At 47.4% G+C, this 26,776-nt stretch overlaps 1 protein-coding gene across 1 annotated transcript in view; it reads left to right on the top strand.

Annotated features, from left to right (window-relative positions):
* LTN1 (listerin E3 ubiquitin protein ligase 1) overlaps positions 1–26,776 on the top strand; it is a 179,649-nt gene that overhangs the window by 17,234 nt on the left and 135,639 nt on the right. The window contains exons 2-7 of the mRNA XM_063956390.1: positions 4,255–4,458; positions 8,435–8,533; positions 18,395–18,625; positions 23,913–23,965; positions 25,331–25,511; positions 25,758–25,931. Of these exons, the coding sequence (XP_063812460.1) occupies positions 4,255–4,458; positions 8,435–8,533; positions 18,395–18,625; positions 23,913–23,965; positions 25,331–25,511; positions 25,758–25,931 (942 nt within the window). The remainder of the gene's footprint in view (positions 1–4,254; positions 4,459–8,434; positions 8,534–18,394; positions 18,626–23,912; positions 23,966–25,330; positions 25,512–25,757; positions 25,932–26,776) is intronic.

The raw sequence follows: 26,776 nt of genomic DNA, 5'->3' as shown, positions 1-26,776 counted from the left end.
GGGTTACAGGTGGGTTCCCACTTAGCCTCAATTTGCGCCAAATAGTTCCATTAAGCACGCCTCAGATTTTGCGGCCTAGTCTTGTCGTATATGTTCTGCCAGAGGCCTTTTCACCAATGTGACAAAAGTCCAATACACGGAATACGGACGCTGGCATTGCATGTAGCTTCTATGTGAGATACATGCACTAATCTGGGGACTAAGGCAAAAGACGGAGGTTCGATATGAGTGAGCCACGCCTTGCGGTATATTGCCCGGTCGACACGGGTCACTGTGCGGTGTGAAAGGGTCCCTTCAGAAATCCTGTGTCGCCTGACCCGGTAATTCAACCCGGGTTATTCCCAGGATGAATACCGCCGGGTCAGGGGCAGTGTGAACGGGTTGCTGTGTTGTTGCTACCCGGGACCCGTTCACTACATAGGGAGAGGCGGCGCAGAGATGAGCTCGTCTCCTGGCTCTGCCCCCCACCGCTATGGCAACCCAACTCGGCATATTGCCGGTCGGGAGGGCAGTGTGAAAGGTCCAATGCCGGGTCCTACCCAGGAAGCACCCATTTCCAATTCCCGGGTGAGACCCGATATTGCGATGTGAAAGCGGTATGCGTGACTGTGTGCGGCTACGATGGGAATAAGGTGCAATACTCAGGAAAATGTAAAAATGGCTGCCGTGGTGGAGTATGTAAGTTGCGCCAAGCATCCTGCCATAAGGCACAGACACACTAGTTGATAGTGCCCAGATCTGTATTCAGTATTTATCATGCAAACTTTTATTCATCATATACTGTTTTACAGCTCTAAAATAACCTATGTTGGGCGCACACACTGCCCCAATGTTCTCGTCACTTAATATGTTATTGGGGGTAATTCCAAGTTGATCGCAGCAGGATTTTTTTTAGCAGTTGGGCAAAACCATGTGCACTGCAGGGGAGGCAGATATAACATGTGCAGAGAGAGTTAGATTTGGGTGTGGTGTGTTCAATCTGCAATCTAATTTGCAGTGTAAAAATAAAGCAGCCAGTATTTACCCTGCACAGAAATAAAATAACCCACCCAAATCTAACTCTCTCTGCACATGTTATATCTGCCCCCCACCCCCTGCAGTGCACATGGTTTTGCCCAACTGCTAAAAAATTTCCTGCTGCGATCAACTTGGAATTACCCCCATTGTTTCAACATGTACTTTGTGTGTAAAGACAAAAACATCCATCTAACAACGTCGAAATCAAAACATGGCTGACGGATTGTTATCTGGTATAGTGGAAAATCACATTGTCCTGTGCAATCTACACGTGTGACCCTTCAGTGACTTCACGGCTTGGGCCCCATGCATTATGGGTACTTGGTCTGATGGCCAATGAACCAGCCTGTAAGTTTTGTCCTTCCGTGTGTGTGGTAAATTTTGTGCTTATAAAGTAGTTCCTGAGGAATATAAGAAGACAGCCCTTGGAGTTATTACTATTGAGCCTGATTCAGAGATGGCGGCACATCACACAGCCGCTGCGTTTTTGTACGAATACTCTAGTGCCACAGGAAGCATCGTGTAAATAAAGCAGGGCCGACACTCCCCCTGTAACGCTGCCTGTCACCGCCCCGTCGCAGAACTATAAACATCATAGATGTATGTAAATTTGGGGTTTACGTACTTCTCTGAGGTGAGCGATATGTGTGGTAAAAGAGTGGACTCAGGAGCGAGAGAAAGCAGATGGATGTCTCTGAAACGTCACTGCTGAGTATCTCTATTATGCCATGAAGTACCGCTTTGGATCTCTCTCTCTCTTTCAAGGTGGGTACACACTAGGCGATGTGCTCTATGAGCGACGTCGCCTAGGGTGTTCCCTTCCCTGCCGGGGCGGTCGGCGGCAGGGCGTACACACTGAGCGATATGACGACCATATCGCTCAGTGACGTCACGCAGGAGCCCGGGTCGTGCATGCAGCTTTTGGACGACAGTTCAAATTGAGCTGCATGCACGGTCGACAGCAAAGGTCGTTAACAACCAGCGGGACCGCGCATCTTTCGGTGGCATACACACTTGCTGAGAAAGTAAACAACGTCGCTCAGGAAGGGTGAAAATTAACGACGTCGTTCACTTTCTCGGCAAGTGTGCACATTCACTCATTTTCTCATTGTAACTTGTTTGGTTTTGCTGTCCTATTTTCAACAGAGAATAAATACTGTATATTGATGTAGTTTGCTGTTTGCCACATTATATTATTCTGCACAAATATGACAGAGTAAATTGTCCAGCTACGCTCAGTGTGAACCTGCTCATGTTGTGTCACTTGCAAGGAATTCTTTAATAGTTTATAGTGTTCATTCTAGCACCCTGTACCTTTCACAACCCGCGCAGTTCCTCTTTCCTGTCTGTGTTGTCACTCTCTGCTCTGGTGCTTCCAGCACTCTCTGGTCTGTATCTCAGTGTTGACATACAGTCCAGAGTGTGCTAGAAGCACCAGAGCAGAAAGCAACTACATAGGCAGGAAAGAGGAACTGTGCGGGTTGTGACAGGTGGCGTTTGATAGAATGAACACTAGTTAGTATTTATTGCTCAGATCAGGCCAAGACCATTACCTTCAATGGGGAAAGTACTATCATCAAAGTAAAAGATGTGTGAACTTTCATTGCAGGTTAGTAACATTGCTGATTTTTAAAAAAAAATAAAAATCTTTTCTCATTATGTGCAAATTCCTTTCTGATTTGCACATAATGGGGGAAATGAAATTTTCAGCAATGTGTGGTCCTGGTGTGCAGTTGCGCACATGGGCCCTCATTCCGAGTTGATCGCTAGCTGCTTTAGTTCGCAGCGCAGCAATTAGGTTAAAAAGCGGCACTTCTGCGCATGCGTATGGGGCGCAGTGCGCACGCACGACGTACTTTCACAAAAGCCGATGCAGTTTCACACAAGGTCTAGCGACGCTTATCAGTCGCACTGCTGGCCGCAGAGTGATTGACAGGAAGTGGGTGTTTCTGGGTGGTAACTGACCGTTTTTGGGGAGTGTGTGGAAAAACGCAGGCGTGTCGGATAAAAACGCAGGAGTGGCTGGGGAAACGCAGGCGTGGCTTGCCGAACGCAGGGCGTGTTTGTGACGTCAAAACAGGAACTAAACAGTCTGAAGTGATCGCAAGCTAGGAGTAAGTCTCGAGCTACTCAGAAACTGCACATCTTTTTTTTGTAGCAGCGATGCGATCCTTTCGTTCGCACTTCTGCTAAGCTAAGATACACTCCCAGAGGGCGGCGGCCTAGCGTTTGCACTGCTACTAAAAGCAGCTAGCGAGCGAACAACCCGGAATGAGGGCCATGATGAGTATAATGGTAGCCCAATGTCACACATATACTGCACAGTGCACACCTCTGTGTGGAGCTAGGCATAATGGGGGTCATTCCGAGTTGATCGCTAGCTGCTGCGTAGCGATCAATTTAAAAAACTGCAAAACAACGTATGCGTATGGTGTGTAATGCACATGCGCGGCGTACGGGTACAAAGAGCATCGTTGTTTTGCACTGCTTCTAGCGACAATTCCATTCGCACAGCCGATTGCAAGGAGATTGACATGAAGAGGGCGTTTATGGGTGTCAACTGACCGTTTTCTGGGAGTGTTTGGAAAAACGCAGGTGTGTCTATGCGTTTGCAGGGCGGGTATCTGACGTCAATTCCGGGACCTTCATCGCAGCAATCATCGCACAGAATAAGTAACTACAGGGCTGGTCTTGTTTTGCACAAAATGTTTTTGTGCCGTTCGGCTGCACAGGCGTTCGCACTCTTGCAAAGCGAAAATACACTCCCCCATGGGCGACGACTATGCGTTTGCACGGCTGCTAAAAGTAGCTAGCGAGCAATCAACTCGTAATGAGGGCCCATGTGTGATGCTAGTAGCTGTGAGGTAACGGTGTTCTGAGCATTGCTCCGTCACTTCGTCACCGTCATTTCCAGGTGAATTTCCCCCAAAAAGTCGGTTTACACAGAACTCCACAGAAGGTTTGTAACCTCTTTAAGTTTATGCAGAATATACGTTCAACACTTAATAGGTGAAATAAAGTAGATACGCTTAGAAATTTAGGAGTGTGCACCTTGGGTACTTCAGATACATGCCGGTGCCTATCTCTGTGGGCGCTGTCCATTATATTCAGGTAAGGTTGCGTGATCCTTTACACCCCTTTACTCTTATTAGTATAAACCAACTTGTATTGTAAGCTTAGTGGTCCTGTGTGTGTAGCACAAAGCAGGGGAAACTAAGCCCAGTCTCTACATTGCAGCCGTCAAGCAGCGGAAGGGCGGCAGAGCTCCTTGCCAAGGAAAGTGGGACAGTGCCTGGTTTCATTGGGTTTGGATCATCACAGAACGACCTGGGTTATGTCCCTGCCGTGCAGGGCGCCGAAGAGGTCGACAGTCTTGTTGATGCCGACTTCCGAATGGTGTTACGTAAGCTCTCCAAGCGGGACGTCACAACAAAATTAAAAGTAAGTGGATTGTTAAAATTAATAACCTGTGTGATACATATTACATTCAGTCATATTTTAGAAGATGTCCGGTTAAAACTGTGAGGTCAATTCAAGGAGGGGCAAAGGGGGCGAGTTTCTGTTACAATGGTGGATAAATAACAGCAATGGCAGCAGAATTCAAACAAGATTGGGAAAATTGCTTTAAAATAAATCTCCTATATAATAGCCCAGATCTGTGACTCTGTGCCTGTGTGTATAACGCTGGGCGTGGCTAGGAGCTCTCATTGGGTTAGCAGCAGGTCTATCACAACCAGTCCACAGCTGATTGGGTGAGAAAAGCCCTCCCACACAGGTTACATCCAATGGGAGGCTCTGCCCTTTGGCTGCTGTGTGTTCCCAGACCAGGATTAACAATGGGCCTGATGGAGCTGCAGCTCCAAGTCCACACCCCAAAATAGGCCCACTGCATCTGCAGCAACATACCCTCCAACAATTTACACCTAAAAATCGGTACAAATTTGAAAAGGGGGCGTGGCCACGCTTCTTTTCCATTACTTTTAATTGGAGTTTGGAGAGCCAAAAATCGGTACAGACCATAAAAAAAAGGGACTGTGTCTGCCAAAAAGGTCCAGCTGGAGGGTATGCCACTGCATCTGCAGCAAGTCTCTGCGCTGTAGATAGGGAACAACAAAAATCCTTTTACTGCAGCGTCTTATGGTGGTCATTCCAACCCGTTCGCACGCTGCACTTTTTCGCAGCCGCACGAACGAGTCAGAACTGCGCATGCAGCAATGCGCAGGCGCAACGCTGCCTGGCAACAGACGTCGCCGGGCAGCGACGAGAATAACAAAGAAAGAGTTTGCAGCAGCGAATGCAAGAAGATTGGCAGGAAGAGGCCGGCTGGAGGCGTCAACTGACCGTTTTCAGGGAGCGTCCGTCCGAACGCAAGCCTGCCCAGCCGTTTCCAGGGAGGGATCCCGACGTCAGCTCCCTCCTGGATGATCACAGCGGGTGAGTAAGTCCTGAGCTGTGCAGAGACTGCAAAAACTTTTATTTGTGCAGCTCTCTGCACAAGCATTTGCAGCCCTGCACAGCGATTCCCCCCTCCCCTGTAGGCGGTGACTACTTGATCGCAGCAGTGCTAAAAGTAGCCTGCTAGCGATCAGGTCGGAATGACCCCCTATGTCCTGCTGCCAGTCCACCTGCCCCCTCCGGCATCAACAATCCCCACTCCATAGTCGCGGCGCAGGTGGAACAAAAACTGCTGCGGCACCGGCATAGATGTGTATGAAAGCGGTGCAGCAGAAGGCTTTCAGAGCCCTCCCTGCGCCACATACTCTCTGAGCCCCGGAGCCTCTTCTGCGCGTGATGTCACAGAAGTACCTCCCCGCCACAGCCGCGCCCAGATCCCCAGATCCCCAGAGGCCCTGAGTCCGCAACACAGCCCCTGGGCTGCCGGCCCCGAAGCCCCAAGATGGCTAATGTAATGGATAGAGTGGCTGATATCGCGGAGGGTAATGTATGGACGCTGAATCAATGTAAAATGTGACAGTGCTGTGCAGTGCAGTGGGTGTGCAGTGTCACTGACACTGCACAGCACTCTCACCTTTTACATTGATTCTGCCAGCCAGTCACTATTGTTAGCGCCGGTGTCCCAACGCGCCACATTACAGGGAAGTAGACGCACTTAGCGCCGAAGCATTCCGGCGCTAAGGGCTGCTGGGAGCTGTTTATTGAGTGCATCTTCTTCCCTGTAATGTGGCGCGTTGGGACACCGGAGCTAACAATAGTGACTGGCTGCTTGGCTGCTGTGCGAGTCTTTGGGAGAGCCACGGCCAAAGGGAGGACAGCAGCTTAGCTGCTTCTAGGAGGAGAAGCAATACCTCCGGGCCCCTTCCGCGGCACCCCCCCTCCCTTCCCCCTCCTCCACCACCCGCGGTGGCTCCGGACCCCCTCCCCCACCCGCAGCACCCCCGCACCCGCCCCTTTCCCACCCGCAGCACCACCGCACCCGCGACACCCCCGCAACTGCACCGCCCCCCACCCGCGGTGGCTCTGGACCCCCTCCGTTACCCGCGGCGCCCACGCACACCCACCTCTCCCCCACCGCAACTGCTCCTCCCCCACCCGCGGCATCCCCTCCACCATCTGCGCCTCCCCTGCACCCGCCACTCCCCCAACCACAGCACCTACTAGGTGATTAATCAGGCCCTGCGTGCGCTGTTCACGCCGTTGCAAGGGGCTACGACCCCTTAACCATCGCACGCCCTTTGTCCGTGCAATTTTTAACCATATAATAAAAATATTGCATGCGACAAGGGCGTGCAAGGGTAAAGGGGGTGCAGCCTCTTACGACGGTGTGAAGAGCGCCCGTAGTACGCGATGAATCACCCAGTAAATATGCGTTATTATTTTGCCAGAATAAACCTATGGTAGAAGAAGCAGGCCTAAGAGCCCCATACATCGGCAGTCACAAAAAGAGCGACTTTCAGATTCTGTGATTTTTTTTCCCCCTTCATATTTAAAGATTCCCCAATCCAGCAACCTATGCCCATACATTACATATCATATTCAGTGATTTGCCGATTTTTTTCAGCCAAAGATTGAATCTGCAAATCATGAAGGTGCCCAGACATCTCCTCAAAGGTCCAGCCTTTTACTAGTCACATGTAGAAAATGTAAATAAAGGTCTGTCCTATAACATGGACTGTGTACATAATAATGGTCAGAGCTACACTACCCAGTATGATCTGTAGGCTAAAGAAAAGGTTAATGTAAAAAAAATTGTAAGGGTTCCCCCAAATCAGTAACCAGCTCTGGACCTCTGTGCCTGCTCTGCTATTGGGAAAATAGGTAGAAAGCCGGCATGGGGTTCCCCCTATTTCCCTGTAACCACCACAGGGGGATAATGCCATGGCAGGAGGACTCACAGCGTGGGGTACCCCTGCCATCACATTGATCAGCCCCAAACTGTTCAGCCCAGTTCTGGAATTCCTCAGAAGCAACCTGCCCTGGCTGAAAGCTCAGGACTATCCTTGGCACCCCTGGTGGCGGTCGGTGCGGGGGTTGCTAGGGATGAAAAGTATTGTTCTTTACAGGAAGACTACAGGTATCTGCAAGCGCTGCCCCAGCATGTGGGCACTTGTGGAACAACAAGTGCCAGCATGCCTGGACTTTAAGGGCCTGCTGGAACCTGTAGTCCGCCTGTAAAGAAAATATATTAACAGGACACCTAATGTTATAGTAGTTTATTAACCAGCACCTTCACCTGGGGAGTTGTGGCCTTTAAGCTCTTTTGCATGGCTGCTGCCCCCTGGACTTACAACATCTTCTTCTTCTGGAGCTCTTGCCTGCTCCTTCCCGGCCATGTGACTGCTATTTCGCTGCATCACACTGTCTTATATAATCCAACCCAATGAGGCGGGTCAGTGATGGATTTTGAAAATGGCGTCACGAACGAGCCAATCACAGCTCACTATGCCGTTTTTTTTTAAATGAACCACACTGCTATCGATGTCCTACTGCTGCCAAACTCTACAGTAATGACTGATGTGGACAAGGTCCTTCAGGATCCAGGCTCGTCTCCGTGTCCACAGCATTGATGTATAGAGCTGGGACTCCTGTCAAATCGGGCACTGCCATCACAGCAGATGCTTGATAGGCCCCATCCACAACAATAGATAAACTGCTGTCTATCGGTGAAATGACCAATAAACGTCATACACTACAACTCTAAAGCCCCAATTGGTCCCTGATATTAAACCACTTAGAGACCTGATTTTGTGATTCTGATCAGTTTTTTGATCAGAATTGTTTATCTTTAAACCCCATACAGCTACAAATTTTTTTTTTTTGGACAATTGTCTACAAAACGCAAAATTGTACCAATTAATGCAGATATATGAGTGCATTTACACAAGTGTGGGGACAGTGTTCTAGTTTTGGTTCATTATTTCTAGGGCAATAGTATCATTTATTATTCTTATTCTTAAAGGCAATGCAAGAGTTTGGTGCAATGTGCAAGGAGAGGGACAAAGAGACTGTTCGTGGCGTCCTTACTTATTGGCCCAGGAACTACTGCAAGATCTCCCTGGTAGGTAATGCGTGTGATCGGTGATTGTGTGCACAGTAACCTATTATGAATGAAGGGTCTTTTCGTCTTCTAAATGCTAAATGGTTTATATTAAATACATAACACTATTTCTAGTTCAGATGTGATGTGATGGGAATCCCCAGCCTGAAAGTGTCCCATACTTATATGCATAAAGCACCTTACACTGCTTGTAACGTCTGACTTCTTCTTGTAATTGGTATCGGTCTGAGGGTGCTGGTGCTCGGCTGGTCATTGCATGGAATACTGTACTGACAGCATAGGCATACAGTAATAGCGCAGACTCCTTTTCCTGCAACAATTGCTCTCTACGACCTTCTAATGTTACTGTGTCGTCATGTTCATCATTACTAATAAAATAATTATCAGCCACCCCACTCCATCACTGCTTATTACATTCATGTATGTGATGTAAGTGGTGATTTCTTCTATCATAAACTGTCATTTCTACAGCGAGGTACATTGGTTTCCACAGGGAAACATCAGGGATGTAGAGATGGATCTTGATCCAGGCACCAACAGGCTAAAGTTTTAACGAAACAAAAAAACTAAATAACTGCTTGAAAGCGCCCAAGTAATAGACTATAAAATACCAAAATTTCCCTGATATGGCGCGCAGCCGACAACACTAGGTGTGTGTTATATAGAGATTGCAAAAAACAGGGAAACGGCTGCGCAGTGTATCAGGGAAAAAATGAAAAGAGCCGACGTTTTGTTTAAAAATTAACACAATTTATTAACCATGAATACTGAATAAAAATATGCTTTTCATAAAACTAGTAATTTAAAAGTTAGTAGTATGTATAACTGTATAATGAAACACACGTGATACGTGACGAAACGCGTTAGGACCCCGCCTCATCATCCACCTTGATCCAGGTATCTACACCAGCAGCTCTCTGCCAAGATCCAACGGACTTTCATACCGGCACTTCGGTTCCCGCAAGCCGCACATACCAGCACGCGGCTCCTATCAGCTACATCCGTCTCACGTACTACATCAGCCCGGCGTCTTTTACCATCTCCTTGCTGCATAGCACGAGTGGGCAACGCAGGATCAAGAACCGGGGACGCCCGGTCTCGGACCAGCCCACAGGAGAGGTATACATTACAGCAACACAGCTTTGTGACGGGCACACTGTGCACTATTTGGGACCGTTTTTCATTTATCATCTATACAAATGAATCCACAAGTGAAAATCTTGTGAGTAATTACGGATCTTTAACAAGTCTCCTTATATAAGCTGCTCCTAAATTTCCTACGATACCTATATTCATCAAGGTGTGTTTCATTATACAGTTATACATACTACTAACTTTTAAATTACTAGTTTTATGAAAAGCATATTTTTATTCAGTATTCATGGTTAATAAATTGTGTTAATTTTTAAACAAAACGTCGTCTCTTTTCATTTTTTCCCTGATACACTGCGCAGCCGTTTCCCTGTTTTTTGCAGGCTAAAGTTTTAGACTGTCCCAGGATGCATTGGGGCCTCCTCTATAACCCCGCCTCCAGGCACTGTGAGCTCAGTTAACAGGGGCTGAAAAAGCTTTTATTAGAAGACTTCAAGGGCCGCAGCACTTACATGTCAGGGTGACATTCTGTGCTACGGTTCGTCACCTCGCCAGCGGCGTCGCATACTCCCGCTGGCTCAGTTCCCTGGTACTTGCGGTGGGGGCGCTCCAGCATTGGGCACACGGTCGCAGCGCTCTCCTGGTTCGCGTGGCTGATACGAAGGGAGGAGGTAAGAGGGTCCCCCAGGTGGGACTCGCCATTAAATCGCGTTCCGATCATAGTCTAGCGAGATGGACTGCAATGCTGGCGTGGACACTGTCACCGAGCAGGGACCCCACTATATCCACCAGGGCATAGGAGTACAGGTCAGGCGTACTAATGCCCACTTTAATAAGACTCCATAGTACCAGGTGGTGAGGACCAGCATAGGGGAGACGGCACTTGACCTGTAGCCCCTCCCCCGTCCCAGGGCGCTGGTGTTCCCGCCCTGGAGCTGCCTCACACTCTCCCTCAATCCCTGACTGAGACGCTGGGCGCCATCTTCTAAGCATAGCTGCGAATGGTCTCCGGGACTGCAGGGCAAGGTCTTCCTTGTAAATCCGCCTGTACATCAGCGCTGTGATTCTACAAACACTTCAGTATTCCACATGTCGATATAAAGACACTGTTAGTTAAGAACAAGTGTACCTGTTCCAGAATTTATTGTATGAGTATTTTGATATATTCATCCGGTCTGAGACCGCGCTTTGTTTTTTTATATATATATATATATAGTCCAGTGCAGTTTTATTGCCTTATTAAAATAATTATCTGCAATGTGACTGTGTGTGCCTGTATCTGCTGTGTGGATTTTACTTTCAATGTATCCCAGCGTTGTTTATCACTGTATTCTGTACCCTAAGGGACTAGGTGCGTCTGGGTCACATATATAGTGCTTCACAGTGTTTACCGTTTAAGTGTATTCTACTGTGTACTCAGTCACATAATGGATTTATTCGCTGGTGTTGTGTACTGGGGACTCAGTCACATAATACCGTATTTAGATGCTGGTGTTGTGTACGTAGTCACATACTAGGGAATTTATTCGCAGGTATTGTACTCTGTCTGGCTGTATCTTACTAATATGCTCTGTTGTTGCATCACTGACAATGTCTAACACAAAGGGCGCGAAATCCGGGGACGCTCCTGCATCATGCAGCGCATGCGTCAAGGCTTTGACTGAGGGGGAAGTTTTGTATGATGGTCTGTGTACTATGTGCCATACATCTCCCAGTCAGTCCGCAGCTCCTGTAACCATTCATGAGCCACCTTGGGCGGCGTTCTCAACTATGCTAAATACTCTTGTGACATGCCTTACGCCCCCTATGGGACCTCCTGTGCCATTACAGTCGCATCTTGTCCCTAATTTGTTTACCCAGTTGCAGCATTTGAGTCAATCCTTGATTAGACATAAGACTGCCTCAAACCACTCTCGTGTCACGGGGTCATCTAAGCGGGCTACTTCCTCCTCACAATCCATTCATCTCTGTGAAGAGGATGGGGAGCATACTGTCCCGACAGACACTGACACAGCTGCTTCTGACAAGAATGTCCCTGACCTAGTGGTTGCTATTAAGCAGATCCTGCAAATCTCAGATGAGGATGATGATGAGGATTCCACCAGGGTGTCTAAGAAACCTGATAAGTTTAAACGTCAGAAGGTAACTAAAACATTTTTACTGCATTCTGACCATTTAGTGGACATAAGACAAGAACCCTGGACTACTCCAGGGAAGAAATTCTCCCTGTCTAAACGGATGGTAGCTCGCTATCCTCTACCTACAGAGTTGTGTAATAAGTGGGAAAATTCACCGCCGGTGGATTCCCATGTCACCCGTCAGGTGGTGTTATCTACTCTGCCTGTCACCGCTGTCACCTCACTGAAGGAACCGACAGATAAGCGTGTGGAGGGATGCCTGAAGTCTATTTACTCCCTTACCGGTGCTGTACGTAGACCCACTATAGCAGCCTCCTGGGCTGCAAAAGGAATTGAAACATGGGTTCAGGCATTAGAGTTTGATTTGCCCCAGGATATATCTGACAATGCCAGACAATACCTGTCTCATATTACCACCACCGCCTATTACATTCAGGAGTCGTCCTCTGAGGCAGGTGTGCTGGTGGCCAAGGCATCAACTACATCCATCCTGGCTCGCCGTATTCTCTGGTTGAGGTCATGGAAGGTGGGCCTGGACTCCAAAAAGACCTTAGAGGTTCTCCCTTTTAAGGGAGACATCTTATTTGGGGAAGACCTCCATAAAATTGTGGCTGACTTAGCGGCTCTAAGACTGCTTTTCTCCCTAATACTGCTCCTTCTGCACAGAAGGCAAAAGGTACCAATCTTCGCTCCTTTCGACCTCAAGAGAAAGCAAAAGGTCAGGCATACCCAAGACAATCTCGTGCTTCCAAACCACAAAGCCCAAGGCAAAACAGTCCTGGGCAGCCCGTCAGCCTGCTTCTGAACACGACAAGCCTGCTGCATGACGGGGCGGGCCTCCCCCTGGGGGATCCTAGGGTGGGAGGCCGACTTCTGCGATTCACCCAGGTCTGGTTAAAGACCACTTCAGATGCATGGGTGCGAGAAGTTGTCTCTCACGGGTACGCAGTCTTTCAAGAGGCGTCCCCCTCGCCAGTTGTGCACCACTGTTCCCCCTTCGGATCCGTTAAAGGTGCAAGCTCTTCAATTGGTTGTGCGTTCCCTCCTGAATACAGGAGTGGTGGTCCCGGTACCTCTGTCCCAGAGAGGCAGAGGATACTATTCGACCCTGTTTCTAGTACCAAAACCCAATGGGTCTTTCCGGCCTATTCTCAACCTCAAATCACTGAACAAGTTTGTGAGAGTGTCCCAAGTTCCGTATGGAAACACTGCGCTCAATTGTACTGGCCATGGAACCCGGAGACTATATGGTATCCCTGGATATACAGGATGCTTACCTGCATATACCTATTGCCATGTCGCATCAGCAATATCTGCGGTTTGCTATTGGCAACCTCCGCTATCAATTTAAGGCTCTGCCGTTTGGACTGGCCACGGCTCCTCGGATCTTCACCAAGATTATGGCCGTGATGACTGCTCTTCTCCGTCACCAGGGAGTCGGGATTCTGCTGTATCTGGATGACTTGCTGATTCTGGCAAACTCCCACAATGTCATCTGCAACTGACTGTAAACTTCCTACAAGCCCACAGGTGGCTCATCAACTGGAAGAAGTCCTCGCTGGTCCCAGTTCAAAGCATGGTGCACCTGGGGGCACTGCTGGACACACACAGTCAACGGCTGTTTCTGTCTCCAGAGAAGGTCCTGAAGCTTCAGGACAGGATTAGATACTTCCTCTCTCGCCCAAGGATGTCATTACATTCGGCGATGCAAGTACTAGGCCCGATGGTGTTGGCTTTCGACATGGTGGAGTACGCTCAATTTCATTCCCGCCCTCTGCAAAGGTTAATTCTTTCCAAGTGGGATGGCCTACCTCATCGGATCAGGTCTCACATGGTATCCTTGACTCCGGAGGTTCGTCTGTCACTGGCCTAGTGGCTACAGGACCAGCAGTTGAGCAGGGGCTGTCCCTTCTGGATCCCCAACTGGGTCCTCCTAACGACTGATGCCAGCTTGAGGGGTTGGGGTGTGGTGTTGGAGCAACACTCTTTTTTTCCAGGGTCGGTGGACCAAAAAGGAATCGCTCCTCCCGATAAACATTCTGGAATTGCGTGCAGTGTTCACAATGCTTTGTCTTTCGCCCTTCCTCTAGTACAGAACAGGCCTTTTCAAGTATGGTCAGACAACGCCACCACGGTGGTATACATAAACCATCAAGGCGGCACTCGAAGCCGCATGGCAATGATGGAAGTGTCAAAAATACTTTGTTGGGCGGAACACCATCTGCCAGCAATATCGGCAGTGTTCATTCCAAAAGTCCTCAACTGGGAAGCTGATTTCCTCAGTCATCAGGACATGCACACCGGAAAGTGGAGTCTTCATCAGGAAGTCTTCTTTCAACTTCAAGTGGACAAGTGGGGCATACCAGATGTAGACCTGATGGCGTCTCGACACAATCACAAAGTTCCAGTCTTCAAATCAAGAACCAGGGATCCTCAAGCAGCGTTCGTGGACGCACTGGCAATTCCATGGAACTTACGGCTGCCCTACGTGTTCCCTCCAGTGTCACTCCTGCCCAGGGTACTACGGAAGTTCAAACAAGAAGGAGGAATACTATTTCTAGTCGTTCTAGCGTGGCCCAGACGGCATTTGGTTCTCAGACCTGCAGGGTCTATCGATAGAGCATCCTCTTCTACTTCCTCAACGACCAGACCTCCTCGTTCAGGGCCCTTGTGTCTGTCCCAGGCCTGGCCAACCTGTGGCTCTCCAGCTGTTGTAAAACTACAGGTCCCGGTATGCCCTGCTACAGTTTTGTTATTAGGGAATGCTATAACTGTGGAAGGGGCTGCTGGGATGTGTAGTTTCACAACAGCTGGAGAGCCACAGGTTTGCCAGGCCTGGTCTATCCGGACCTGGCCAGACTGGCTTTGACGGCGTGGCTCTTGAAGCTTCACTCCTGAGGGCCAAAGGATTTTCCGAGATGGTTTTCCAAACTATGCTGAAAGCCCGAAAACCGGCATCTGCGCGGATTTATTACAGAGTCTGGAATTCTTACTTCACCTGGTGTGCTTCTAAGAATAACGATGCATGCGAATTCAGTACTTCCAGATTTCTGGCTTTTCTGCAACAAGGCCTGGACTTAGGCCTTCGTCTGGCCTCCCTCAAGGTTCATATCTCTGCCTTGTCGGTGCGGTTTCAGAGAAAAATTGCATCTATTCCTGACATTCATACTTTCACTCCAGGGTGTTTTACGGATTCAGACTCCCTATGGGGGTAATTCAAAGTCGATCGCAGCAGCAAATTTGTTAGCATTTCGGCAAAACCATGTGCCCTGCGGGGGGGTGGGGGGGATGGCGATATAACGTGCAGAGAGAGTCAGATTTGGGTGGGGTGTGTTCAAATTGAATTCTAAATTGCAGTGTAAAAATAAAGCAGCCAGTATTTACCCTGCACAGAAACAAAATAACCCACCCAAATCTCTCTCTCTCTGCACATGTTATATCTGCCCGAATTCTTGCCAGAGGCCAAACATGGCGCCTACAATTGGTGTTAATGGCTTTTCAGTCACTGTTTACTCTTGGGAGCTTAGCTGGGAGGCAGAGTCCTTACTGGCAGGTTCTCTGACCAAGGGGGTTATTTACTAAAGGGGGGTACACACTAGAGAGATGTGTGCTGAGCAATCTATCACAGACCACTCAGCACTCAGCGCGACGTGTGCTGAGCGAGGGGGGACGGGGGGATGCTCACTTCACACTACAGCGCTGAAGTGAGCAACCCGCTAGATTGAGCCTGCATGCAGGCTCAATATAGCACCGGCGATAGAGATGCGCGGCCCTGCGCATTGCTATCGCTGGGGGGCATACACACGAGAGATCCCTGCTTAAAATCTAAGCAGGGATCTCTCAGTGTGTACCCCCCTTAAGGGTTTGATTTCAATTAACTTAAAATAGGTGGAAATCGATCTCGTCGAGTTTCCAGGACTGAAACACACATTTACTTAGACAATTTTTGATATGAATTTTTGTTCGTAAATGTGCATATACAGTACAGGACCTAATTAAAGGTTGATTGCAAATGCAAAATCTTCCTCTAATGGGCAAAACTATGTGCACTGCAGGGGGGGGGGGGGGCAGATGTAACATTTGCAGAGAGAGTTAGATTTGGGTGGGTTATTTTGTTTCTGTGCAGGGTAAATACTGGCTGCTTTATTTTTACACTGCAATTTATATTTCAGTTTGAACACACCCCACCCGAATCTAACTCTCTCTGCACATGTTATATCTGCCCCCCCCCCCCTGCAGTGCAGTATAGTTTTGCCCATTAGAGAAAGTTTTTGCTTTTGCAATTAACCTTGAATTAGGACCATAATCTCCATTAAACCAATTCAGTCTGATATTTTTATTTATCATGAGTCATCCACAAGGAACATGAGCTTCATTTCACCGTAAACGCTGTGGCAGGGTGCTGTGCTTTCTCAGGCTCTGCTCCTCTCATTCTCCTCTCAGCATCCTCTCTTCTCAGGCTCCCCTCATCTCAGGCTCCTCACCTTTCCAAAAATACAAGGACAGCGCTGGCACATTCACATTAAAAATAGTTGTTTTTAATAACCCATATAAGAACATTCAATTATACAATATTACTATTTAATATAATTAAAATATGCAAGTCATACCATATTACTATCTTTTGTTGCCAACCAGAGAATTTAAACACTCCTAACTATGTATAAATCTGTGCAGCTAAACACTTAACCTGAGCAATCTCATCCAACAATATTGTCACAATTGTAACCTTTTTCGTCAATCTGCTACAATAGTAACTGGTGTTTCAGTTATAATTTAGTGCCTGTGTAGCTGTTTATCAAGCCTCCATTTGTATTTCAAGTAGCAGTTCTTTGAGTGCACAATTGGTTAGAAAGCGGTTTCCAAACGGAGTTTCCCCGTATACTTATGCTGGTATTAAATAGTACTTCCAGTTTTAATAGTCATTCATAGTCCCCGCTCATCAAAACCATAGGGATGTTTATCCACATATTAATTTTCAGCTTTACACTTTCTTAAATACCTCTCCCGGCTGTCGCCTCCAAAACTAGCCTTATCCGGAGTCCACCGTATGATGGATAACAGGTAAGATGTCCAATCCTTTCCGTGTAAATAGGTGCCTCTGGCCGGCCGGCACTTAATTCGGATATCCAACTCTCCCTTGCCGTAAATATGACAAACGCGTTTCTCCGCTTAAAGTTCAGTCAGCGGCTTCATCAGTGTCCTCCACCAAAACAGAATGGAAGATTGGCGTACCGTACTCACACAATTGTGGGGTGGGTTCCACCTGTAAAGGTACCTTTAATCCGAATCTTCCACCGGAGGATTCCCTTGTGTTATTCCATCCACATCTGAAGGTTCTCGTTTACTCAAAGGGTAATTTCATGTAAAAAAGATTGGTATAAGAAGAGCATATAGGGGCTAATTCAGTAAGGATAGCAAATTCTGTTAATCAGCAGAATTTGCTATCCTTTTGGTCGCATACTGGGGGCCGCCCATCGCTGGGCAAGGCCATCCAGCATACTGACCGGCGCCTGTCCCCCTTCAACAAGCAGAAATTGTGATCGCGTTGCAATTTCTGCTTGTCAGCAGAAACTAAGGATGGCTCCTGCTGGCGCCCGCAGGGGTTCCGGCGCCGTCATACCCATCGCGGCCGCAGCGTGTGACGTCACGCAGCCGCCGCGATCGCGCCCCCGACACACTCCCGTTCGCATCGCCCCGCCCCCGCAACGCTCCGTCTCCTCCCTGGAAACGGAGCGTTGCCGTCCCCCAAATTGCGATCCATCCTGAATTAGCCCCATAGTGTAATATGCCTCAGAGGGGGGAACTGATGCACTCCATACTTGATCATTAATTCACTCTCAGCTCCACAGGTGTCTTCTACCAATTTAAAATATGACTATACTGTACTCACACAAAATCTATAGGTGCTCCACCTATAAAGGTATCTGTTACCACCGGAGGAACACCTTTTAATCCTACATCAACACCCAAAACTTCTCCTTTCCCTGGGCTTCACTGACCCTTAACTGAAAAATGCTATATTTTCTACAGATCTTCTCTATTCCCACGTACCACTAAACACCAGGATAAGTTCTTCTTTCACTTTTTTTTTTTTTAAGTTTTTTTTTTTTTTAAAGTATTTTAATATTGTTTACTATATACAATGTACACTATAACTGCAACAGCATTACAAATGTTCATATTATATGGAATTATTCCTATTTTGCAACATGTGGGGGAAGGGGTGATGTTGGGTACATACTGAGCGATATGTCTTCTGATCCGGCGGATAAGACTGACCTATCGCTCAATTTGGAGTATATCGGACAGTCTGTATACACGACATAGGAGGTTTTGTAATTCTTCTTGCCCTGTCTTTGTGTTTGGACCTTTACCCGAAAGTAATGACTGTGTCCGGTTTCCCCTGTGGCCTCATAGAAGAATATTTTGCAGTCCCATTTTCTGTGACCTATACAGAAGCATTCGGCCTATAAATTTCTATGGTCAGAGAGCTCCTTTGTGACTTCCAACACCCATATCCATACAGTAGGGTGTGGATTATCCCCACGTATCATATTGTGAAATAAGGGAGCATTGTTTGTACAGCTGTCCTGTGAGAACTGACTGCATTTCTCTCCTCTCCTCGCAGGACCATGACCGCAGAGTGCGGGAGGCCACTCAACAAGCCTTCGAACAGCTAATTCTCAAAGTGAAGAAACATTTGGCCCCTCACTTAAAAAGTCTGATGGGGTTCTGGCTTATCGCCCAGTGCGACACCTACTCACCAGCAGCAAGTGCAGCCAGAGCAGCCTTTGAAGCCGCCTTCCCACCACACAAACAGGCGGAAGCCCTGGTGTTCTGCAAAGATGAGATATTGCATGTGAGTTTGTGTAATGTCTGAGGTCACAAGTGTAAACAGGTTCACAATAAGTACGTTCCTCCGTTGTATCCTTGCGTTTAAGACTTTGTGGGGAATTCAAATGTTTGAAAAGTCGGTTGGGTGTCTGTTTTTTCCTGTCTATTAGATAGTAAAAAAACAGACACCCAACTGACTTTTCAAACAATTGAATCTCCCCCTTTGAGTCAAGAAAGGGGTATGTATAGGCAATGGTCCACCAAAGGGTCATCCAGGTTTGTACAATACTACAAGATCAGCAGTTGAGATTTAGGGGTGAATTATATTAGTGGTGATGTGCCGACGGGCATGGCTGGGTTGCTCGGCTGCGCAGAGATCTACCATATACTGTAGCTGTCACATTGCTATATACCTACACAACTCTATTGGGTACAAGGAACAATAAGTGATGTTATTGGGCGCCATGAGCCATTCCGAAGTGGCACATTGTGACCACTGCCTTAATCTATTAACCCCATCTGTCTTTTTTAGCATTTTGTTATATACATGTATAATATAAGTGACTAATTTAAGCTTTTGAAAGTAAAAGTAAATGAATAAAAAATGTATGATAAGTATGAATGGTGGTTTAATGCTAATTTTAAAATGAGTTTTGAATTTTCAGCCTCGCCTCATGCCATAATGATAAAGAGCAGATAAGCCAGAGGTTCCCAAACGCAGCCCTCAGGTCACCCCAACGGTCCTGCTTTCAAATGTATCCATGCTTGGCCACAGGTGACTTAATTAGCACCTTAGTCAATTTGATTTAACCATCTGTGCTGAGCCATGGATATACCTAAAACCTGGACTGTTGGGGTGCCTTGAGCAGGGCCGGTTCTTGCTGTGGTTGCGCCCCGGGCAAAACTATAGGGGCGTGGCTTCACACGGGGGCATGGTCAGTAACGCCCCCATTTGTGCCCCCTGTAGCGCCGCTGGAATAGAAAAAAAAAAGTATACTTACTATCGCCGTTCCTGATCCAGACCGCTGCAGACAGCTGCTGGCGCCGCTCCTCTCCTCGATCAGCATAGACACTAGAGGTCAATTATGACCCCTAGCGTCTGTGCCACAATGCTGTGCAGTGCGCGACGACGTCATCGCGCACCGCACAGCAAAGGTCCCCTCCACGAAGGAAACTAGACGTGTAGCGTCTGGTTCCCTTCAGAGCGGGGGACCAGCGGGGGGCACAGCGGCGGTGGGGGGGGGCATAGTAGCAGATCTTGCCATGGTGCGGCGCCCTCCGGATGGTGGCACCCTGGCAAAAGTCCTGCTTGCCCGTGGCAAGATCCGCTACTGGCCTTGAGGACCGCATTTGGGAAGCTCTGCGATAAGCGTTGATGGTCTTGTAACTATTGGTTATATATTTTAAAAAGTACTATAAAAGTTAGAATAATAGTAGGTGGATTCATAAAAGTTAGAGACTAAAGGGTTTACTTAGTCAAAGACGATGATTTCCAGCGTTTTGCTCACAGAACTTGATTTTAACCATAATATTATCGCTGTTTTAAGTTCTGCAATCAAAAATGCTGATTAGCGGCCCTGAAAGCCGCATGTAAAACAAAAAAAACATGAGTATGCGTGACAGACTATTACATAAATATGCCAGCATGCAGCGAGCAATGTAATTGATTGACCAAAGTAGTGTTCATTCTAGCACCCTGCACTTATCACAAACAGTTCCTCTTACCTGTCTGGGGTGTCGCTCTCTTCTCTGATGCTTTTAGCACACTCTGGTCCGTGTCTCACTGCTGGGGTACAGATCAGAGTGTGCTAGAAGCACCAAAGTAGGGAGCAATACCCCAGGCAGGAAAGAGGAACTGCACGGGTTGTGACAGGTGCAGGGTGCTAGAATGAACACCACAGAGGTGTTCTAACTTTTAAGCTAATTGAAGACCATACAGTTTATCCTCCTCTGCAACATGCAGTATTATATTTGTTTTCCACCTGTAATTTCCTCTCAGAAGGGCTGCAATTACTCCTGCTCTAGGCAGGCATAAGATGCATTTTGGGCCTGAGTCAGAGTCAGAGGAAGTGGAGTGATGTTTTTCCATATGCGCATCCATCTGCATCCAAGTAATGGCGGTGGGTCTGTAGACGCCTCAAGTGGCATTTCAGCGTCTACAGTAGCTGACAGTCTTGCCATTTGTATGTACATCAGGGAAAGGCTTTGTAGGTGCATTAGCATAAAGTCACAGTTGCCAGTGCGGCAATGGATGCCAGGACGACCATGACTGTGTCTGTCTCTAAGTCGGGCCCTTTGTATGTTTGATGCCTGCTGCCACAGATTATGTGTAAAAGTGCTCAACGCTTACATAGGATGGTGGTAGGTAGTGCTCAGGCCATCCATTCATTAGGAACGCCTGACATCACACAGGCAACGGACACAAAGTGACGTCCCTTGTTTGCTAGTTACTGGGGGATTGGTTGGTTGGCTGATTGTTTGATCAGTCCACAAAATGGCTGGCGCAACTGTGTGCAGGCAACCGGTGCCTTTTTATTCAGATGCCTGCGGTACATTAATGCTATTAAAATATATACTCCTCAAACTAAAGATATATCAGTGGCATTAACCGTGGAATATTTTAATGAGTTGGTTTTGGGATCCTGGTGCTTGGGATGCCGGTGGTCAGAGTTCTGACAGCAGCATTCCGATGTGCAGGATCCCGACACCTACAAAGTATGCTAGCCCTAACCCTCCCTTCCCGCAGCCTGACCCTAACCTCCCCCCACCCCCGAAGCCTAACCCTAACCTTCCCCAGTGGTGCCTATCCTCAACCTCCCCGGGTGGTGCCTAAACCTAACCCCCCTCCCCTCCCACCTTCCCCCGCGGCCTCACCCTTATCAGCCTGGGATGCCGGAAGCCGGGAATACGGCTATTTAGAGTTGGTCGCAGATTCTGCTCTCGCAACAAAATCTGCGTCCATATACTCGCATGCCGTGGACCGCCCAGCACAGGGCAAGGCCGCCCAGCATGTTTGGTGCTGCCCTGCGATGCGTTCGCAATTCAATTGTGAACAAATCGAATAGAGGTGGACCGCTGGCTGTGTAAGCACTGCCATGTTTCTTACTGCAGACAACGTTCTAGACCGGCCCTGATAACGGCCATAACACGCCTGCTCTTCCTGATCCCTTCCCACCTCCAATGTGGCATCATCGCCCACTGGCACCCGTCTCCTGTCAATCCTCATGCAACCACATACTTCCGGGATGCGGTTGCATGGTGAAGGGTCGCGTATGTGCACTATGGCCTGTGCGCAGACTCAATGGACCTGGCTGCTGCATGCGAACGCAACGGTTGCGTCCATCTCTGTAGTGATCGCTGTCAGGATCCTGGCGTTGCTATTCTTACCAGTGTCTGGATTCCGGCATTGGTATTCCGACTTACAGCATCTCGAAAACTGGCATGGTGACCGCATCCCCTTGTAATATACCTACATAACTATGGTAGATGACTGCGTCCACCCTGCCTGGTCTAGACTAATAAGTTATATAGAATTGGTTCTGATACATTATATGTCACCTTAAGGGTGATGTAAATAAAGCAAAAGGAATTTTCATGTTACCTACATATTAGTTGTTACTTTATATTGGCAAATATGCAAATAGTGCAGGGAGGAATATTTGGATTATAAGTTTCAAAAACAGTACGCATTTCCTATTTTGCACCATTATTTCCGAGAACTAATTTCTCAACTAACTAAATTACATGTACACATCTGTTGTTTTTTCCACTTTGCGTACATGTATTTTTGTTACAGAATGAAACATTGTGTTGACGCCAATTTAAACCAGTCATTACACAAGGTTCTAACCTCAACATCTGCTGTGGTTTGGCCACCTATAGATCAAATGCGTCAGGAAAATAGACATTAATCTGCTTTACATCGTGTACAGGGAGAAAGCACCCCCCCCCCCCCCCCCCCTCTCTGGACCTGTTCCGAGCCTTGCTGTTTGCAGTGTGTGTGTGTTCTCCTGTCGGTCTCCTGACTTTGGCTGCGTCTGAAGTTTAGTGCAAGTTCAAAAAGTCCTGTACAGTGATCTCCCTCTCTTAGGGTTAGTTCAGAGTCTGTAATGTTCTAGAACATTGTGACCATTTCCTGTGTAGACCAAAATGTAATATTATTCTCTGTATCAGATCTGATCCTGGGTTGGTGTTTTTATTTGTTTTACCTTTTTTGTCCTAATAGTTTAATTAAATCTATTCACTGGCCAGATGGTGGAATTTTTTTGTGCCTACCACCGCGTAATTATTTTGTGCCTACCACCGCGTAAAAAAACACTCATTTAATGGTTTTGTGCCAAAATGTAATAAATACCACTCAGTTTTGTGGTTTAGTGACCTTCAGCTTCAGAAAAGCCCAATGTTTTGAAAGGTAAAAATATATATATTTAAAAAAACATTTTGGATGATTTCCTGAACTAGGCTGCGTTACAATTACTGTTCATTTGTATGTTCTTTAGATGTAGGTGCACTTGACACCGCAGTTTCCATGGAGACAGGACTAGCGTCTCTACTCTGATTGGCGCGTGTAACCGGCACCCAGAAGATTTCTATAGATCAGCAAATGCAAAGTCTTGGGGGTGGGACAATCGGGAAGATCTCAGTTCTTATTGGCTACTCATCTCAGCCTAAAGTTATGATGTTACACAGCCCTCTACAGAGAATATTTATACATTCACATCAGTTGCTGCCTCATTGGAGCTTACAGTCTAAGGGGTCGTGACTAGGGGGACGGGTCTTCAGCTATGGATGCTCTAAAGCAGGGGTGGGCAATAAGTGGTCCCCAAGCTGTTGTAGAACTATACATCCCAGCATGCCTTGACATAGTTTTGCTATTTATCCATGCTAATACTGTTGAAGGGCATGCTGGAATGTGTAGTTCTGCAACAGCTGGAGGGCCCCTTATAGCCCACCACTGCTCTAAAGGCTGCAGGGTGCTCTTTGGACCACCCTAATGTTTTTGGACTTCTCTTTAGTAGGTTTGATGGGGCACCCTTTCTCTAAGCCGGGGGACACTCCATAACGGAGGAGATCAGACAGTAACATGACCCCAGCAAGACGCCAGATGACTTTATCAATCTGTTTATTTTACTTTAAAAATGGGCGAGCAGTTACTTTTTATTTCCTTTCAATGCAATCGCTTTTGTTCTAGTATTATCTTGCGTTTTCTATAATATTATTATCATTTATATGGCTCCACAAATTTTCAGCGTTTAGAATATACAGTAGATCGATACCCTGTTTTAAGCTTTTTTTGTTTCTTTTTCTTTCAGGTTTTGCTTGATCATCTGCTGAAGGAAACGCCTGACTCACTAAGTGACCCCCAGTATGCCTATTCCTGATTATTATCTGTGCCGATTTCTCTGTATTTGGTGTTAAATAAAATCTGTTACTGTATTAGTGCGATACTCCTGGTAATATTAGCCACAATGTCTGTCCATCACTACCTGATGATATCCCCTGCCATATTAGTACTTCCCTCTCCTCTCCATCTCCCAAGCTGCGGTGGTGATAAATAGCAATGACCACAGCTGAACGTATGAATATATAGACCCCAGAGAACTGTATAATGTTTCAGGCGTTTGCATATGTCAGGAGCTCATCAGGGCCAGATACACTAGATGAGGCCACTATTAGGCACCGGTCTGTTTATCATAGCTCATTGAAAACCCAAGCCAGCACAGGACAATGCACCGCACTCATGAGAGGGTAAAGTGTTATTAAATATTACAGAAGTAAGAAGCAGAAGCTATGTGCTAGGAGTGCTATATTGGTGAGAAGGGATAATACCGCATTCAGATCGCAAATGCTGGATCCCACCCGGTAAAAGAAACGTGTACTTACCGGGTGGGATCCGGCATTTGCTCCCCTCTGCTGGCTTTCTGACCCGGCAATATACCGGGTCGGTTGCCATAGCAGCGGGGGGGGGGGGGGGCGCAGCAGGGGCGGGGGTGGAGGCGGCGCTGGGAGATGAGCTCATCTCCTGCGCCGCCTCTCCCTATGCTGTGAATGGGAACCGTGTCGTATTGACGCGGCTCCCATTTACACTGCACCTGACCCGGTATTCAACCCGGGTATAATCCTTCTTTTATACCGGGTTGAATTACCGGGTCAGACGACCCGCTAATTCCGGCAGAGTGCTTTCACATCGCACACTGACCCGTGTCGACACGGCAATATGCCGTGTCGATACCGGGTTATTTGTGCGATGTGAAAGGGGTATAAGTAGAATCTTGAAAGGTGTTACGTAGGCAAAAAATAATTAGGTGCTAAAAAAAAGTGCTAGATTAAGTATTACAATGTAATGCCCCAAAGCAGCCAGACCACACCAACCCAAGGGGCCTTGAGCGATTGGCCTTTGCTGGCTTGCGGGGGAATCCCATGCCCTGGACTTGAACCTTATTGTAGGTGCTTACCAGATGAGGTCACCTGGTCACAGTTGGTGGGCCCATATATTTTTGGACAAAAATTATGCTAAACATCTCAGGTTTGCTCTATGTTAGATTGCAGAGTTTATTATAATTATTCTGATTTGCAGTGCTTAGTACTATAGAGTGTGCATCTGCATTTTCTTTTTTTTCTGTGTGGAACTACAAGTCTCGTCATGATAGAATCTCTTACTGTGTTTGGGATTAAGGTGTGCAGTCCGAGGTCCCCTCCCTTATTATTAATATTTCTGTAATTGTCCCAGGACGGTTCCGGATGAGGAAAGGGAGGCCAAGTATTTCCGTGTTGTGACCTGCTCCATGCTGGCCTTGAAGCGTCTTCTGGCCACCTTACCGAGCAGCGAGAGCATCTCCCTCCAGGAGAGTCTTACTCACCTGCTGTCACAGAGCTCCTTCTGGAAGTACAGCAAGCACAAGTCCCCAAACGTAAGTCCCTAGCCGGGCTGTAAGCACATGGCTGTGATACTAGTGAGTGAAGAAATGCCGACTGCGTCCACTGTACTAATGAGTAATACAGTTATCACATTCGGCATTTCAGCGGTAATTCCAATTCGTGGATGGATATGTGTGTGTATTTTGTAAAGTATTTTAGAATGTGAATGGTCTTACATAGAACTGAGTTTGTTTGTTTCCTGTATTCATAGTTTTTGTGTTTCTCTTTGTATTGTGTAGATCCGTTCTGCTTTCTTTGAGCTTATTTCAGCGCTGTGCCAGCACCTTCCTGCCCTGGTAAACACTGAGGCCTCCCGGGTGTGTGTGGCTGTACTCCTGAGTATTGATGACAGTGATGCTGTGGTGTGTCCGGCGCTATGGGAGTCTGTCCTGTACACTGTAACCACCATAGAGGTAATCGGACTGCTGAGCGCTCATTCATTGTTAATTTGTAATGACTTAATTTTTATAGCAAAATGACGAAATTAAATAGAAGAACCTGTTACCAATAGCAACATTAGACTGTTAAATGACAGGTTGCTTCAGCTGGGGTAATTCCTGCAGTTCTATGCAAGTGCAAATTAGAATATGAAGGGGCTCGGGCAATATGTATTGATATAGCCTGTTGGGATTGGGGTCACAGTAGATGCACAGCGGCTGTGAAAGTGATTGTTAGGCCACACAGAGCGTTCTTAAACAGGATACTGTGTTTAGCGGCATCTACAGGTATACAGGTAACGGCAGTAATGCAGGTGTTAATAGTCGTAAGACAGCGGTGGCTAGAACAGCGGCGTATGGCCTCCCCTCAGGAGCCAAGTACCATGCCTATGCACAGTTCTGTGACACTCTACACAGTAAAGATGGTGCAAGCTGCACATGCTCAGTAACCCAATAATGAGGTCATCAGGTTGGAGGTCAGACGACCTGGTGCTTCTGGGTCCTAGTGCCCGGTTTGTAAGCAGTGTAGGAGTCCGTGTTGGAGCGCACTGCACTCTAACAGCACGTAGGCAGTCTGAGCAGTAGCACAGAGTACTGATGGGGGGCTCTTCAAGGAAGTTTATGGGGCCTTATTCAGAGTCCCAATAAACCGAAATGCAAAATGTGTCTGTAGACATCTTTAATGTTCTATTAAGAGTTGGTCACATACACAAGTCTGGTGCTATGGCTGCCTCTCCACGCGGAACTTTCATCTGATGCGGTTGCAGTATGAATGGAGATGAATTCTAATTTCTAAAATTGCTAGAAATCGTACTACGCAA

The sequence above is a fragment of the Pseudophryne corroboree genome, chromosome 2 (genome assembly GCF_028390025.1).
Source record: "Pseudophryne corroboree isolate aPseCor3 chromosome 2, aPseCor3.hap2, whole genome shotgun sequence".
NCBI classification, from domain to species: Eukaryota; Metazoa; Chordata; class Amphibia; order Anura; family Myobatrachidae; genus Pseudophryne; species Pseudophryne corroboree.
This window is presented reverse-complemented; position numbering and strand designations above follow the sequence as displayed.